The sequence below is a fragment of the Podarcis tiliguerta genome (genome assembly GCF_965153285.1).
Source record: "Podarcis tiliguerta genome assembly, chromosome: 7".
Taxonomy (NCBI): Eukaryota; Metazoa; Chordata; class Lepidosauria; order Squamata; family Lacertidae; genus Podarcis; species Podarcis tiliguerta.
The window spans coordinates 21792968-21810456 of NC_139540.1; the positions used below are offsets into that span (position 1 = coordinate 21792968).

At 38.3% G+C, this 17489-nt stretch overlaps 1 protein-coding gene across 49 annotated transcripts in view; it reads right to left on the minus strand.

The window, feature by feature from the left end:
* RIMS2 (regulating synaptic membrane exocytosis 2) overlaps window positions 1-17489 on the minus strand; it is a 348259-nt gene that overhangs the window by 159401 nt on the left and 171369 nt on the right. For 31 of the 49 annotated variants that reach the window (XM_083450342.1, XM_083450382.1, XM_083450373.1 and 28 more), the window contains 6 exons: window positions 12343-12551; window positions 10871-10990; window positions 9271-9370; window positions 8035-8158; window positions 5288-5334; window positions 3882-3994 (listed from right to left, as the gene is read on the minus strand). In XM_083450342.1, the coding sequence (XP_083306468.1) occupies window positions 3882-3994; window positions 5288-5334; window positions 8035-8158; window positions 9271-9370; window positions 10871-10990; window positions 12343-12551 (713 nt within the window). Of the gene's footprint in view, window positions 1-3881; window positions 3995-5287; window positions 5335-8034; window positions 8159-9270; window positions 9371-10870; window positions 10991-12342; window positions 12552-12665; window positions 12731-17489 lie in introns of all 49 variants that reach the window. The other 18 variants (XM_083450375.1, XM_083450374.1, XM_083450385.1 and 15 more) reach the window with 1 other exon arrangement.

Here is a 17489-nt window from a genome sequence, read left to right on the forward strand (position 1 = left end):
ACTACCCATTTGAGACATTTCTGCTAGGGCCGACTAGAACTAATCATTTAATGAAAACCACTTAGCAGGTCTCGACATCAAGATGTTGATATTTCAATATCAACACTGTTAAAAGGTATCAAAAAGTCCGAGTGGACAACATCAACATCAGAGCAAAAATCCTAGACCAAGGCCACAACTAATTTCAGTCTGTGGTGCACCCAAACCTACTGCAGAAGACAAACCAACAGTATCAGTAAGGCCACTTCCCCAGAATAAAAACTGATTCCAATAGGTTTTATTCAGTGTAAGCTAGAGGCGCGCCAAAGGCACTTTAGAATATTCTTTGGTATAGAACAGAGACTTGGGAGGAATGAAAGGTTTTACAAAACTGTGCTTGCAATGCATTTTTTGCTACCCCTGTTGCCTGTTCATATGGTCCTAACAGTAGAGGTTACTCTTTCCATTGCTGGATCCTAGCAGAAGTTATATTTTGCTCCGTTGGGTTTTGTTTTATTCAATATTTCTGTCGTTAGACATCAGAATGAGGTTAGGAATCACTATCTTCTGTTCCTGCACTCACTCTGATTTGGCTTCATGACGATGCCATGCAGAATCTGGACTTGCTCTGAAATGCTGTAGATTCTATATAAAACTCAGTCAAGTTAATGATTTTATACCACTTCAGCTCATTTCAAATAGATAGTGCAGAAAAAAATCAACCTGGATTTTAAACTTTCTTCTTGAAAGGGCTAGTCTTTATAAAACATAGGGCATGATCAGCCAAAACTCAGTATTGGGAGTATTATGCATTTGTTTCAATTTCTCCTGATGAAATCATTAGGTCTTAGAAGTGTTTAAATAAAGCTGGTTGGAACATACACTTTTTATCTTTCCAAAAGCATATTCTGTCAGGTGGATTATAATGAATTAAAGACAATTTGTGGGACACAAATGCTAAGAGAAACTTAAAAACACACATCGAGTTGGTCTTTAGTGACCAAATTAATGGCTGTTTGAAGAAAAAGTGTTAGGGACACCTGAAAATCACTACACTGCCTAATGGGTGGGATACTTTCACTGTGAAATGCTCTTGCACTGGTAGCCCAATAGATACAACATAGCAAATTAACATTGGCTGTAGTGACAGATGGTACTACAGCTAGTGGAACCCCTGTAACAGGGGTAGGGAACTTTTTCAACCCAGCAGGCCAAGATCGTATCACCACAAGCCCCACAGGCCAAGTCTGCCAGGAGTGCACGGCCATCCACCCATCCATTACCTGACATCATAATCACATCACGTGACACAAATGCTACTGAAACAGCTTAGAAATGCTGTGCAGGCAAAGTGCAGTCCACACCTTTACCTGACTCCCACCTGATGTCACACAGGATGACATAACAGGGTAGATGGGTGTGGCTGGGGGGGGGAGAGAGAATGACTTCCCAGGCCAAATTAGGATTCCTGCTGCACCTAGTTAGGCCTGTGGATGGAAGGTTCCTCATCCCTGCCTTGCACTGAAGGAACATTGCCAGAACCAGGGCAAAATCTCAGTGGAATTGGGGGAATGATGGAGGAATAGCAAAATTTAGTCCAGATACTATGCTCAGGTGAAGGTCTGGTGCAAGCCCCAGCAAGCCCCAGCAATGACAGGATGTTATACCTGCAGAAAAGGTGATACAAAACACTCACACTAAAGTCAGTGTGAAGGCCCAGATGACTTTCCTACCTCCTCTCCCACTGTCCTCAAAGTCACAATGGGGAAATAGGATTTTAAGTGAATCAGCAGCAAGTCATGGCACACCAGCTGATCACCCCCCAACTAGGGAACACAGTACACATATCAAGAAGCATGGACTAGTGTTATATTAAATTTTCCATGTTTAGAAAATTATAAGCACAGAAGGGGAAACTAGTGATGGAACACATTGTACAAAATGGGATCACTTTTAACAAGAAGTCAGCAGCCAGACAAAACATGTATTGTAGATGAATCACACTTATAGTTAACAGGTACTAAACGTACTGAAATAATTTAGAGATAAACGCCAGCAAGGAACCTCAGCCCTACTTTTGCAAACAGTACTGAAAAGACAAGGCACCCAACACTGATAAGCAAGAGAAGGAGGATCACTAGTGAGAGAAACTGCAAAACAGCATGACTTCTACACACCATCCATTATTTTCCTTGCGAAAAAACACATGAGTGTGTGCACTCAAATATCCATAACTCACCCATTTTGGGAACTGAAATACAACTATCCTTCAAAATCTGAACTTTTCCAAAATTTGTATTGTACTTCTCTAACCAACATGTACAAAAATGCATATGTTAGGTAAAGGTGTACAGAACATGCATACATTAGTTAAAATAAACAAAAATGCATTATTTGGGGGGAAGTTCCTTTAAAAATCTATTTATTAGCCAAAACTGCATTAAAAATGTGTGTACAAGAGAAAATCACACTAAGATGCTGCCAAATTTTCATGAGGATTTTAAAAAATCAATGATAACAAATTGCTGCAGAGAGACTTGAATTTAAGACTGAAAAATGAGAAACCAAGAGAAACAAACATTTGCAGATTTGTCTATCCCAGGGGATAAAAATGGACATGAACAATAGTCTACTGCTTCCTAATGTAGGGTAAGTGCAGCTTCTCCCTCCAGAGAATTAGGTATTGTTCAAGTTTTTACAATCTGATTCCTATGTCTATTGAGGACTACAATCCATCATGTCAGACCAAAGGGAAAAGTAAGCTATGCTACTACAAGCTAGTTCCAAGAGAAATCAGAGTCCTTGTTCTCGTTCTGTCACAGTAAAACTCTAGTGGTTTCAATATAAGCAATGTGGGAAAACTCATGGGATATTATTACTATTATTATTATCGAACAAGAAAATCTCAGTCCCTGCCAAAGTTTCCCATTCTTCAGCAAATCCCTATGTTATTTGTCAGAACAAGTTCCCAGTGGACTGCACATCCTGCTGCCAAAGAAATTGCCTTCCAATTTTGCTATATTTTGTGTATTCACTTGACATAAATACATTCTGTATTCATTCTCTACCAACTACCACTTAAACATCAGCTCTTCCGAAATTGCTGATCATCATGCTCACACTTTTCAAACTAATATCACTCAATAATATTTTGAATTGTTTTACTGGAAGCACTGGTGTAGATTTCAAATGTCACACACTTTTGAAAATCATTTTCGCGCTTCCAAGGAAAAAGAATAGGTTCACAGTCGCCAAAATGCTTTGTTCTCTGTGTGAAATCTTGTGCCACAGTGATAATTAGTAGAATGAATATGATCAAGAACTGTGGATAGATTCTCAGACTAGCTCAGGAAAGGGTTGTGGAAGCTTGTGCTTCAGTTCTTTCAAATTATTGAAGACATGAATAATTTTTCAGTCCCTTACATGGGACTCTACATTTTCCTTGAATATGTTTTATAGAATCTGTTATGAATAGCTGTAGCCAACTGCGCACATTCATGATTAACATATGGAAATGAAAAATATAATTCTACAAACTGAAAATATTAGATATAAATATCCTGAATACAGGAGGAGATTGTAATTACAGGCAACTCCAATTTTGCATATATTTGATGCATGCACAACTGTGCACCATGTTCAGCACCAGAAGAGGGTGGAACAGGGCCAGGAACAAAACAGGGTGGGGTGGCCTTACACATGCTCCACCAGTGCACACAATGACTTGGAACATAACCCCCGCGTAAATGGGGGTTGCCTGTAATTCATGTTGAGAAATAGCTGAATAAAAGAATTAAGGATAGTAACAACTTCAGTATAAAGTTACCTGGCATTTTCCATTAACAATATTTTATTACAAGCAACAAAGTAAATAAGATCAAACTGAACAAATGTTTACATACTGAAAGTTGTCCAGATAAGAACTGTGGAACATCCCTCAACATGCCTGGACTCATGGGAGAAGTGACTGAAATAGAAGGCCGGTCCATTTTTTGAGATTCAAACGAACTAGAACCTGAAAGTATAATTTATTTTACTTTATTAAACATATTCTGATTATATAAACATTAAGAGAAGGATCATTTGAACAAAAATACACAAATACACAGTGTGTTGAAAAGATAACAGATAATCTTAAAACTTGATTTGATCTCTAAATATGAACATGATGAGCAAAAAATGGGTATAATTTAGCAAAAGCTAAGCACTTAAAGATCCATTATATTAATGGAAACTTAAACTTATGCTTGAATCATTGGGACTGGATTGAAGTCAAATCCTCTGTATCTTGAGGATTGCAGCTCAATTGCTACCACCTATATTAAAAACGCTGCAAAACAAGAACTTGTTTTTGAATATTTGGGTTTGGCAGGATAAAGTCTCCTCAAATAAATTGTTTGCTTGTTATATTATTTTTAGAGTAAGTCAAGGAAATAACATTTTGCATCTTGAAAAAAATATTTTTGGTTACAAGCTTTATTTCTCCAGTAAGAAGGTGCTATAGGGATCTTAATATCATTATGGTTTTTACATACAACAATAAATTAATGGTTGATACAATTAATTATGGGTTGTATCCAATGTTGTACAAATGGAAGGCCGATCATGCCTCCAGATGGTCAGGGGGATAAAACGAGCATTGTGGGCTATATCTTCCGGGGCTGGAGTGGGAGGGAATTCAATCCAAATGGCATGGAAGAATCTGCCCTATTTGGGATGATTCCCCCAACCAACACTAAAGTGAAGAAGAAAACAGCATCTCAATCTTACACAGCTGTGCAGATGAATCTGCCAAAACTTAAGGTTTTGAGCTGTCACTCCGACGTTGCTGTTGGCATGCTCTATTCTTGATACCTGGCATATACCAAAACATTAATAAGATCCGTAAAGGCCAAATATTCAATCACTTTAAAATATTTGTATGGTGTAGTATTTTCTCTAAAATATAAAAATACTGATTTTAAATATTGAACATAATGAAATGCATTTTATTTAATAAGGCTGCAGCACACAGCATTAACAAAAAAGCAGGAAATTGAAGTTAGGATTGACGTCAATCCTATTTTTACCCACTAGGTTGTTCTTCCCTTTTTAATAAAGAGAAGAGTGAATTTATAAAAGAATGCCAACCCTAGCATTAGATTTCCTGACTTCTGATAGTTTATTATTGAAGAATGATAGAAAACATAGATAAGACACATAGAAGAACGATACCTATACAGATACAGACAAAGAGGCAAAATTTAGAAGGAACACAAACATATTTTCAATTTCCAGCTTGTGTTCAATCCAGAAAAATGAAACTTACTGGACTCCAACTGTGCATGTGTACTGTCAGGTATTCTGGGAATATCTCTGCAATTATGAAAAACAAATCATGTTTATACTTTATCTATGTCCTATAGGGTTACTTAGCACATAACAATATAAAGATAGAATATTACACTGCAAAATCACAGAAAATATACTGTTGTTTTTTCTATAAATATATAAATATTTCCATAGATGTAAAGATGCAGTTGTAAAGTGTGATAGAGATAGTTGTATAACATAAAAACTAACAAGAGTATCTTTGAAATTTATTTATTGTCAACCCTTCACAAGCAGACCCAATGGTAAATTATAATAATTCAAAATTCAAAACAGTCAAAATGAACTGCAGTCACAAGAATAGTGTACAATGGATGAAGTACACTCCAACTTCATATATATGTAGCAGGTCCCACAAATGTCTACTAATATCCAATAATGGGCAACATGTCAACAAAACGCACTGAAAGTGATCCAAGCAAACCATCTAAGTTGGATATTTTCTAACAATGGCATCCAAATCAGATCAAATCAGATTCCGGTAAACCATACCACCTCTCACCTCTTCAGCTCTCTCTACAGCCATATGGAATGATACACACACACACACACACACACACACACACACACAATGTGCACAAATTCTATTCATTTCAATAAGACGCAACTCTGCTTAGATTTTATTTATTGATTTAGTTCCATAAAGATTTACATCTAGAGTTATTTAGCTTTTGAATGTGACTCCCTAGCTCTGCAATTCAAATGGTCTGGTTTACATGTAACAACAAGAAACTATGGTTTCATTAAGAGAACAAGCTTGTAAAAGATTGTTGCCTAGAACTTTCCAATCCCCTCTGGGGAACAAAGCAGGATATCAAACCATGGTTTCAGTCTGCTTGGGGCTTTCAGAATGCTCCCTGTTGTTGTCACTGCCACCAGACCAGGGTAAGGGGAAGATGGTGGCCCAGGCAGATGGCACAAGCGAGCAGACTGGTGGAGCAGGCAGGCAGGCAGGCTCTGTCAGGACTGGTCGTTGTCCTCTTCAGAACACCACACAAACGCTTCTTGTTCTTTTGTAACCTTTATTGCGTATTAAGAAACTTATAAATGGTTCTTCTCTTTAACTACTATTCCTCAGAGTCACTTATTTCAGATACCTTCTGAGCTCTGCTTCTCTGTGACCAGCCACTCTCAAAATGGCGAAGGCGCCCTTCCTTTCACTTTCCCGCTCTTTTTTCTAACCTCCTCACTAGAGCTGGCTTGTATCTCCCCTCCTCCAAATCTGAGCTAGAACTTAACCCTTGCCTTTCCTGTGAACATCCTGTCCCTCCCTGTTGTTTCTGTTGCTCTCTTCTGTTAGATTCACTGCTCTCCTCCCCCCCTTGGGGAAGGCTTTCTCCCTCTGAGAAACTGGAAACTTCTAACTAACTCTTCCCTGACACGCACACAGTTTAGGCCACCTTCCTACACTCCCACTATTGTAATTGTTGTTGTTGCTACCACTGTTGGGGGGGATGGGAATGAAGAGGATAAAGACTTTTGTCCTTCCCTGTTGTCACCGCGCCCCTACCAGAAAGAAGCCTGGATATTGCAGTGTGGTGGTAGCTGCAGGGTGGATGGGGTGAGGGGAAGAAAGGCTTTGTTCCCTTTATTCCCCTCCTCCTACCAATGGTAGAAGGACAGGGGGTTGGGGGAGCTGTGAGGAGATGGAGAAGAGAGGTTTGGAGCAAGGTATAAAAGAAAAGGAGGTGGTTGGCAATGGGCTCGTATGGTGGCAGGAAGTGGCTGCTGACAGGCAGTCTTAGCAAGCAGACAAGCTCTAATCTATAACTTTAGGCTTACAAATGAATCAAACGAGGGACTATTTGCTTTTTATACTTAAACCAAAAGGGAGGATTCGGGTTTGAATTCCAAGAGTTCATTCTTAGGAAAATCATTAAACACATCTGTGAGTTTAAACTCATGTGGGAATAACTAGTGGGATGAGAAATTGATTTCATTTATTTGTTTAAAATGTATAGTTCATTTTTATACTATTAAACTATCCTCAGAGTGACTAAAAAATCAAACAATTAGATACTCTAAAACTAATAATACAAAACTAGAACCGCCATTCTGAATAAATACCGACAAAGTCACATGGAGATTAAAAGCCGTCGATGTTCATTAAAAGTTTGGGTAAACAGGACAGACTTAGCAAGGTACCGGAATGATTATGATACAGTCATGTCATCAGACCAGACTTCTCTGAATACCAAATTCCAAAACTGTGAACCGTCACCAGGGCCCTCTCTCTAAAAACCATCTGCATAGCCTCCAAAGATGGAGAAATATGGCCTTAGAAGATTTTGTTAATCAGAAGTCATTTTCATGTGGAACATGAAGGGCTTCAATCTCAGTCAAAAGCAGCACTTTAAACTCTGCCCAGAAATACATTGAAAACTAATGCAGATCTTTCAATATTGGCAAGATATGATAAATTCTAGTTAAATAAATCTGGCAGATAACTTTTGAACTACGTAGTTGATATTTCCAAGCACTTCAAGAATAGCCCCCCATAGAACAGACTGCAGTAATCAAGAAAGGTACCAAAGCAAGAAGGAGGAGGCAAGCTGAGATTAAAGAAGCTGATTCGTTACGGAACATTCATATGTACAGAAACAAAGCTGTGAAATTCAGTTTGGAGCCTAATTTTGTCATGCCTGTGTATATTCTAAACAATTCATGAAGGGAACCTGTACTTACCCAATTGGCCTTGAAACTACAAGTTCCACTTGTGGCTCTGGTTTGGATTCTAGAATGATGTTGTACACTTCTTCAAAGGTGGCTCCTTGTAAAAGCCTTCCATTCCATTCTAACACTTCATCACCTGCAATGGTAGCCATAAGAGTTTGTTTCAGAAGGAAAACTTGCCTGTAGGTTGTGTTCTTGCTGAATTGCTCACGTTTGACTCTTTTTTAATCTAGAAAAGGTTTTTTAAAGTTATGTATCAGCCCTAACATTAACTAATAACACAGAAATATAATTCAACCCAAATATGAATTCCTTCTAAGAGAATATATTATTCTACAGGAAAATGTCTGTGAAGAAACAGTTTTCCTACTGGTGTAAATTAACAGAATAGCCTCAAAATAGAACAGTTGCTCCATTGGTTCCCTTCGTATTGTTCACCTTCTCTTATATTCTACAGAATAACCCAACTGAATTTGAAGGCATCCATTTCTAGATTCTTCAAAAATGAACACACTGAGATAATAAGCCATCTGCATGTTAAACAGAGATGTAACAATCCTGTACCTGTGGGTGAGACCATCAAGTTGGGAGCATAGTTTAAGCAAGCTCCACTTTAGGTTGAGAACTAGAAACAGTATGTATATCTTCAAACCAAGGAAAACTGTAATTGGGTCCCCCTAACAAAAGAGCGGGAATCCTTGGCATATGACTTACATGGTCTATATATGAGGTACTTCAATCTGTTTTAGTATTTTAACTTTGGTAATAAAAAAAGGGTTGTTAAAGTAGAGTTATAATGTTTTCTTGATTTTATTGCTTTATCTTTTGTAAACCACTATGAGGGTTTTTTTTAAACAATCAACCAGTATGTAAATTTTATGAAATTAAATAAATAAATAATATGACATCCCTGGGGGAAAGAAAGCAACAGAATAGAAATTGGTATAAATTAACATAATAAAAAATGTAAGTAAGCTATGCCACAGAAGCAGAATAACTCAAAGAATGGATAATCTCAGCTCTTCCAAAGGAATATAAGGTTTGATTTTTTTAAAAAATGTTTAAAATACAACCACAACTTTTAACCCTCAAATAAAATATAAGAATTAGAATAGATGAAGAGATTAACAGTGTTCTCAACATAGAACATAGAAGTAAATCACTGCATTTAAATCACACAATGCACCAAAAAACAATCATTATTGACACTGCCCAGTTACATAATTCAGCTGAATGTTCCTCTCATACCTGGCCTAAGGTGTCCCACTGTATCAGCTAAACTTCCTTTTTTTACTTTGGTGATAAATGCACATAGCCGACCTGATTCAGTCATTTTTCCTCCTACAACCTGTTTGGAAGAAAGGGGGGGGGGGACACAGCAATTATTCATTCACTCAATTTCTAGCCCATTCTTCCTCTCAAATGAGCCCTTCAAAGCAAAACACTTTTATAAAAAATTTAAAGCATTTTAAAAATCTGAAAACATATTAAAACAATCAAATATATTCACTGCTAAGAATTTCAAGAAATAACTCCAAGTGCCCCAACTCACAACCCTCTAAGTTCTTCTAGAAGCACACTATGGACAATTGTATAGAATGTCACAAAAGATCAAGGAGAACCAACAGGTTACAGCCCACCTTCTTTCTCCTAATAAAGGTAAACAAAAGGCTGTTTTGGTGCTAAAACTGAGTCTGAAACCAGACCTATTTCCTCCAGGCGCCTGTCCGCAGCTGACTGGCTCCTACACTCTTGATAACCCAGGAAAGGCTGCACCTGACTCTTGAAAGACTGTGGGCATAACTGCCTTAAAGAGTAGGAAGGAACTCTTCAGGCCCGAGAGAGTGCACCTCACAACTATGGGTAACAAGCAATAGTTGGGCGACATTAGGCATGGCCTTTTGGAATGGCTGTCAGACTGTGAAAGGCCTTTTCAGGTGTAAGTAGTCTTGGCGGCGAGACTGCGATTTTGCGGTCTTGGATGGCGGTTTCAGGCCTTGGGCAGAATCCTTTAGTTTATCCTTCCCTAAATGGGATTGCGGCGGCAATCCCAGGGTTCCCTGTTAAAGGGGTTGTTTTGAGGGGAGTCATTGGCCATACGCCGATAGGTTGTCAGTGGTCTCCCCTGCCTTGCAGCAAAATGGGGGGCGGGCTCTCTGCTTAAACATATGTTTCCCAGAGTCAGTCCAATCCCCACACATTTTGGATAACCTTGATGTTCCCCAGATCCCCGGCTGGGGACTGGGAGGGATAAACACCCAATGCCTAAGCCAAGGTCTCCCTACATCTGAATCTTTAATAAAGTTGTGGCCAATTTTAATCCCATAACACGTTGTCATGAGTTATTATTCCACTAGGGAGTCGCCTGGGGTTTGGGGGGGGGGGCTGTCCATACAAAGAGTGAGGTGTTGTATCTATCCCCTCCTACTTGATTTTGCCAGCCATGATGAGTAGGGATCAAGAGGGCACATAGTTAGCCTTACTGCTGCAAGTGTCCTGTCCATGTTCTCAAGCAGCAACAACTGAATCTGACCCCATAAGCTATAAGAAGATATGGACCTCCAATAGATCTGCACAAATTCTGGCATCAAGTTTGATATAGATCCAAGTGATTTTGCCCTCAAATTGCTTTGCATATCGCACACAGCAAGCTATTGACTGAACTATTGTTAATAATACCAGATACCATAGTCATGCAACCCAATTTCATTGAAATGGATGTTGCCCAAGATTTTAGTAATGTATGAAAAGGTAACATGTCTGTATAATGTAGGTTGCTTGCATCAGAACTATACCTTTAACCACTAGGATTCAACTGATAAATATATTTAAAAGCTCAGTTACCAACCTTCAATCCAAGCATTGCTCCAGAATCTCTAGGCACACTTCCATCTTTTAGTCGCTTGTTTAACAAAATCCGACCAATTAAACGGTCTCCATCTTTGGATGGTTGCCAGGTTACAGGATGCTATAGTAATATAGTTAACAGAGAGGGAAATCAATAGAATTCAGTCTCTGAAAAAGTCTCAGTATCAACTTCATTCCCATTTGCCAGTTTTAAGCATTGTGAAATGGCTATGATTACACCACTACTGGCTTTATATTTATATGTAAAGAATTAGAACTGATATCAACCTATTAGGTCATCCAGTTTCTCCTTAAACATTTTACATGATTTTATTCCAAATGTGTCTACACCAAAGCTCTACTCTAAAGCAATTTATCAGTTAAGACAGATCATTATGGATTAACCATCATGTTATTACTGTTCTAGATGTCACATTCCTTTTGTATCTATTCAAAATATTATATTTAAGCTACATTATGGATTATGGATTAAATCTTAATTAAAGAGATTGAATTAAAATTTAATTCAACTGAGATAGTCCAAAAGTGTTTCATTACATTTCTTTTATTTTATATTTTTGTTATACTATACTTAACAGCCTAAATCCAGGCATCCTTACCTGAAATAATTCCCATCAAAATTTTAGCAGAACTTGCTTCCAACTGCAGGTACCTAAGTTCACAGTCTAGTATCAATTTAAGTTTAAGAAATGCACAGTAATTTCATTATTAAATACTTCATTTACCACACACTCTTTACTTTATAGTGTATGGTAACTTAAAATATATATTTTAGCACCTTTGGTTTGTGTAATCATAGCAATTTTTCACAGATGTCTATCAGTTTCATGCCCTCACACATGCAGAAATCAGCATGCACAAAAAATATCCCTCATTAAATTTAATAACACTAAAAAGCCTCAAATAAAAAAGTGAAAACAACAACCAAAAACACAAAGCAGATGGCAAGGACAAATACTACCCCATGATGCACAAAAATGACATGGCAACAAAACAAATGAACAAACATGACATTGAAAGGGAAAAAAGAAAAACAACTTTTCTGTGTAAACTTATGTAATTTTGTCCCCACCCATTTTTTCCAACCTGGGAATTAAACTATTAATTTAATTTCAGCCCCAGGGGCATTTAGCAGTAATCAAGCATGCCAATCCAGAGGAGATCTCATTTTTAAAAATCACTTTTCTGGTTTAAGGTGATGATCACCAAATACTATTGTGTGACCATAAAAGTGATGTTTATTTTTAGTGCCTGAATAATGTTTCCTCCTTATGCTTCAAGATGTAGAAACAAGAGAGCAATCCAGTGTTTGTGGTTTTGTTTTTCTTTTCTGCACCTGAAGAAATGTTAGATTAGACCTGTCTTATTATTACTGATCTGGTTTAATGAGTGACAGAGAGCAAACAAAGACCAAATGAGCAGATTAAAATGCAGGCACCACAAAGCCAGTACCTTTTCACTATGGCTATGCTCCTCATTTAGAGTCGTGCTACTACAGGTGTCTACCCCAGAGTCTTTAATCTGAGGCTCAGACCATTCCAAGTCCTCTTCCAAAGAGTGGCCACCAAAATACACCATTTTCTTTTGTCTTTCAGATAAGGTGTTAGAGTCCGACAAAACTGCCTGCTCACTAGTTTTTCTTTTTCCCCTTTGACTGTCCCCTACAGGTGTGGGATAAAAAGGATACAAAAAAGAAAACATGCAGAGATGTAAATAAAACAAAGGAAACATGAAATGGTAAAGGAAACTGAATGGTAAGGCTCCACATGTCTCACCAAAGACATTGGGGATGCCTCACTGCTATGCCAAGACGTATGGTCCCAGTTGTAATCCATGTCTCCTGTGAGGATCAGACAGACAAGATAGTGCAGTAACGGAAAAGTGAAAGAAAGGACAGACAGATATAATAGACTTTGCATTTGTGTATCATCCTGCCTTTAGAGGTTTTGGCTCACTACCGTATTTTCTAGAAAAAAAGCAGAAATTCCAAAAGAATGAAGCTTATAAAGTGTGGAAGACAGTGAGCGAGAGTGTGCTTGCACATTATCTAGATACATGGCATGTCAACGTGAAAGATTTGGTGTTTCTAACATCACTTTACATTCCAAATATCACAAACGTGTATGAGAATATTAGAACCATTATGAACGGGGGGCGGGGGGAGGATGACGACTAAGGGCTGATATCATAGAACATTGTAAGTTTTCCATTTATTTCAGAAGGGCTTACGCCTAGGTGTATGTGCTTAGGATGAGGATATTTGGCTGTGCTCTTAGATCATTAAATTGGAAATAAGCTCCACTGAAATCGCTGGGATGTAGACAGTAGAATGAAACAGGCTGCTGCCAATATAGGTTCATGACACAATTGGTTAGCATAATGCTTATTTATTTTATTTATATTAGTGACAAACCAATACAGCAATGCAGCTGTATTAGGGCAGAACACTGGATTTTCTGCCATATACGCAGCCCCACTAGAAGGTGTGGGGCAGTTTCTTTACCTATTTTGTTGCACCAGCACCAGGCTGGCACAGAATATTAGGATTCCTTTCCCAGATAAGGTCCAGCCCTTCGCTTTCCTCAAAATGTTCTGCCACAATTTCAGCAGGTGAATCAGGGGTCTTCGCTGTGGCCAAGTCCCATCACCTACAGAGCCAGCAGAGGAATATCCCCACCGAACCCTAACCCCCAGAAGCAGTGTGGATAGATTAGTATTAGTCTGCCCTTCAGCTGAGATGTATATCAACTTTGTTAACACTGAAGTAGAAAATAGGCTTAGAAGAAACTTTTAAAAAGTCATGTTCAAACTTTTTTCCCCTAAGAGCAATAATATAATACTAAATATAAACAACTACAATGAGGGGTTTAGAAATCTGCTTGGTTGAGAATGTGCTGTATAAAATATGGCTTCTAACATCTGACAGATTCACAGTAGCTTATCAACAGTTCCATTAGAATAAATGGCAAGTTTATAGCTTTCATGGTTGCCAAAGCAAACCTGAAAATAAGTAGACAGCTTTTGCAAATTTAATTTATTTAAATTATAATAATAGTGCCATGGTGGTAGGGCAAGTGGGCTCATGCATGGGACTCTCTTTACTTTGTACAAGTCTTATTCTACTGTACACCCCACCCCATGTAAGCAAAATTACCTGCTTCAGTTCAGAAGACATATATTTCAAATTTTGGTTAAAAACATATTTCAGGTGGTGCAACAAGAATTAGGCCATAAAATGTGCAATGAATCTTTCCAAAAGCCACATTTTAGTTTAGCAGTAGTGGAATTTAGGGATTTTTTTAAAAGTGCAGATATCTAAACCCCTTAACTATAACAATACATCTAAATAATGTAATGCTATGCTACATCCCACTATGCTGCCAAAATGTTTTCAAAATGTTGACATACCTGCCAAAAAATGATAGACTGTTAAGAAAGAGTACAAAATAATCCTGGAATTAAATTTTGTTAAACTGAACATCAGCATTCATATGCTAAATTATAAAAAATTATAAAACTGTTTTTAATCTACAACAATATTTTTAAAAACTATGTAAATATTATTTTATTAAGACAGTGACATAATTCTATGCATTCTTTCATGTTTCGTTCCTCTTCTCCTTCACCTCTTTGTATGGATGCAACAAGCTCTATGTAAGGGATGGGGATAAACATGTGGAGGGAGCTGGAACAAAGAGGGGGGAAACAGGAAGGAGCAGAATACATTTTTAGACCTAGCACTTTGACAACAAAAACATCAAATGTTCTTGTATGTGTCAAAGGTCACTTCCCTCCGCAAAAGATCCAACATATTTTCTGCAGTGTTCAACAGGGCTACAACCCTGCATTCTAGGAGATTTAGCTGTTCAGGTACATTTGAGACCTGTAATAAAATGTAGTAAGCAGTGCTCCTGTTTGCAATTCCAGTCTGTGTAACACTCCTTTCCACCACCCACCATTCCCATCCACCCCATCACACTGCATCTCCATTGCATTGGGCTCTTTTGGATCCCTACCCCGATATTTTCACTTCTATCAACTTCCTTTTTTTAAAAAAAAAAAAATATTTTTATTAACCAGCCAATCAAATCAAATTAAATCACATCACATAAATTCCGAATTACAAAGCTGAATTTTAAATTTTGTTGGGGGGCCCCATATTTCAAGATCCGAAGGGGGATTCTGATCATCTTCTTGCTACTGCGTTAATGTCCAAATCAGACCAAATCAGTCCAAACAGAGTTCATAATTCTATCCAGTCTTATCTTGCTGTTTCCACATCACATCTTGTTCATATATTTTCTCTTTTTTCTTTATGATCTCTTCTGATAGTCTCCTTAAGCCGATAATCACCAATATTAATCCTGTGTGAATTTTTCTGTTCTTCCAATCCTCAAATCGAGATGGTTTCCATATATCATCGCCTTCATAGATAACATCGCTCTTTCCATCATTAATCTCGCAAAACTGTCGCTCTTAAGTCCCTCTGAGGAGTTTCACCCACAATATAAAAACAGCTCTATTTCTCTATTTCTCCTCCCAGACTCAAGACCTCCGACAGAACTTCTCAATATGGCGACGGCATTTTTAACTGCGTCATTCCAAAGCTCTTATACATTCCACGCTCTTCTTACAACATGCTTTGGTTCAAAAGTTTATCTCCACACAGCCTTAAATCCACAACTTAAGTCCTTAACACGACATTTCTGACTCGTGAGGGGAGGGGATTCTTGTTTAATCACATAAGAAAAGAAAGGAAAGTTCCCCCCCTCCCCCATCAGTCATTTGCCATACCGTGTCTTGGCGTATCTTCTCATGATTTATTCTTGTCTTGTTTTATCAGAGATCTCTTCTGTTAGCAGTCTTTACTCCCCCTCCTTCCTTGAAATATGTGCATTCCTTCATCCAAATTGTTTCTTTTGAAGTTCTTGCAGCTAGTGGCGCGGATCAGGGACGGCGTCCAGGAGCGCTGGAATCCCACAGGAGGGCTTTGTGCCTAGTGCCCCCATCCCCACAAATTTGGGGGTGGTATAGGGCACAGCAGGCAAGGGCAGTCCCCCCCACCATCCGGGAGGGGGTGTGTATGGAGGCTAATTACTCCCATCATAGCCTCCAAATTACCTCGTGTGGGTTGGAGAGATGTTATTGTCAGCCATCTTCCGATGCGCCCCCTAGTGGCCCCCCACTTCTATCAACTTCCTGGCTCTCTCAAACCTGCTGATACCTTCCTCTTCTCCATGGGTGGTGCCCTTTCAGCTGCATAAGGATTCACACTTGGGGAATAAGTTTGCTTTTAGTATGTAGGAAAGTACTAAACACTTCACCACCATGCCCTACACTTCTCAGAAATACAGAATGCTACTCTAAAGTGTGATTTCTGGGACATTAAACCTTCTGAATTTATTTCAGTTCTAAAAATCCTGTGACGGTAGTCAGAGGTAAGAAAGGAGAGATTTTCACTTTCCCATAAGTTCTATCCTCACCCCTAAACGAATTTCTGCTCTAACTTTAATGCTAAAGGGAAAGCTTGAAGACACCGACAACAACTCAACAGTCTTCAATTCTTAATTGTGCACAGGATTGTGGTTATGTGGACTGAAAGTTGTGCAGAATTCACACACAGAGGATTTAGAACAAGGACCTTAAAATTGGCAGTTCAAATATGCAACAAAGAAAAATGAAGAATAATTCGGCTTCAAAGATGCAAGGCAATAAGGGTGAAGTTCTACTAAAAGGGGAAAGACAACCTGAAACCCAGCCAGACAGGCAGGGTATAAATATAAATAATAAATTTATTATTATTTAAGAAAACTGCTTCAAAAAGACATAACTATCGTGAATAAAATCCTGTATTTGTACACATAGGATTAAACTAGGTGTGACACTAAATGCATCACTTGCAGTTACATTTTCTTTTTCCACTAATAGAAAGCCTGAGAGCCCCCAATTTAATCAGGATCCTGTCACATGAGGAAACGACTTTAATACTTTCCTCCATTTCCACAATCCTGACAAAAAATGCCCCTCAGAGAACAGTAACTAAACATGCTCTGCAGCCCTAACAAAAATCAGAGCCCCCACACCTTACGCACACACCCTTGCAGATGATGGATTTAGTGTCCTGTCCAGTTTAATTCAGAAACTTATTTTTAGCTAGTACAGAAGACAATCATCTGAAGATTACTGAACACAAATAATTGGTTGAATGGGGAATACCTGACTAGGCAGAAGTACACAGATCTCAAGACTGTAGTTGATTTACAAGCTGAATATGAGTCAGCAAAGTGATACAGCTGCAAAAACAGGCTAATGTGATTTTAGACTGCATTAAATAGACCCATATTTTCCAAGTCAAAAGAAGTACTGTAATAGTTACACTTTACAGTCAAAACTTCATCTGAAATATTGTATTCATTTTCAGTTGTTGCACCTTAACAAGGACATAGACAAATTGGAATGAGTTGAGAGGAAGGCAATGAAGAAAGAAACGGTCAGTAGAAAGAAAAAAACAAATGTTTGTTTGTGGATACAGCTCATGGTTAGTGAGAAAAGAGCTTAACCACAAATATGGGTTCAGACAACATGTGAAACCAAACCTT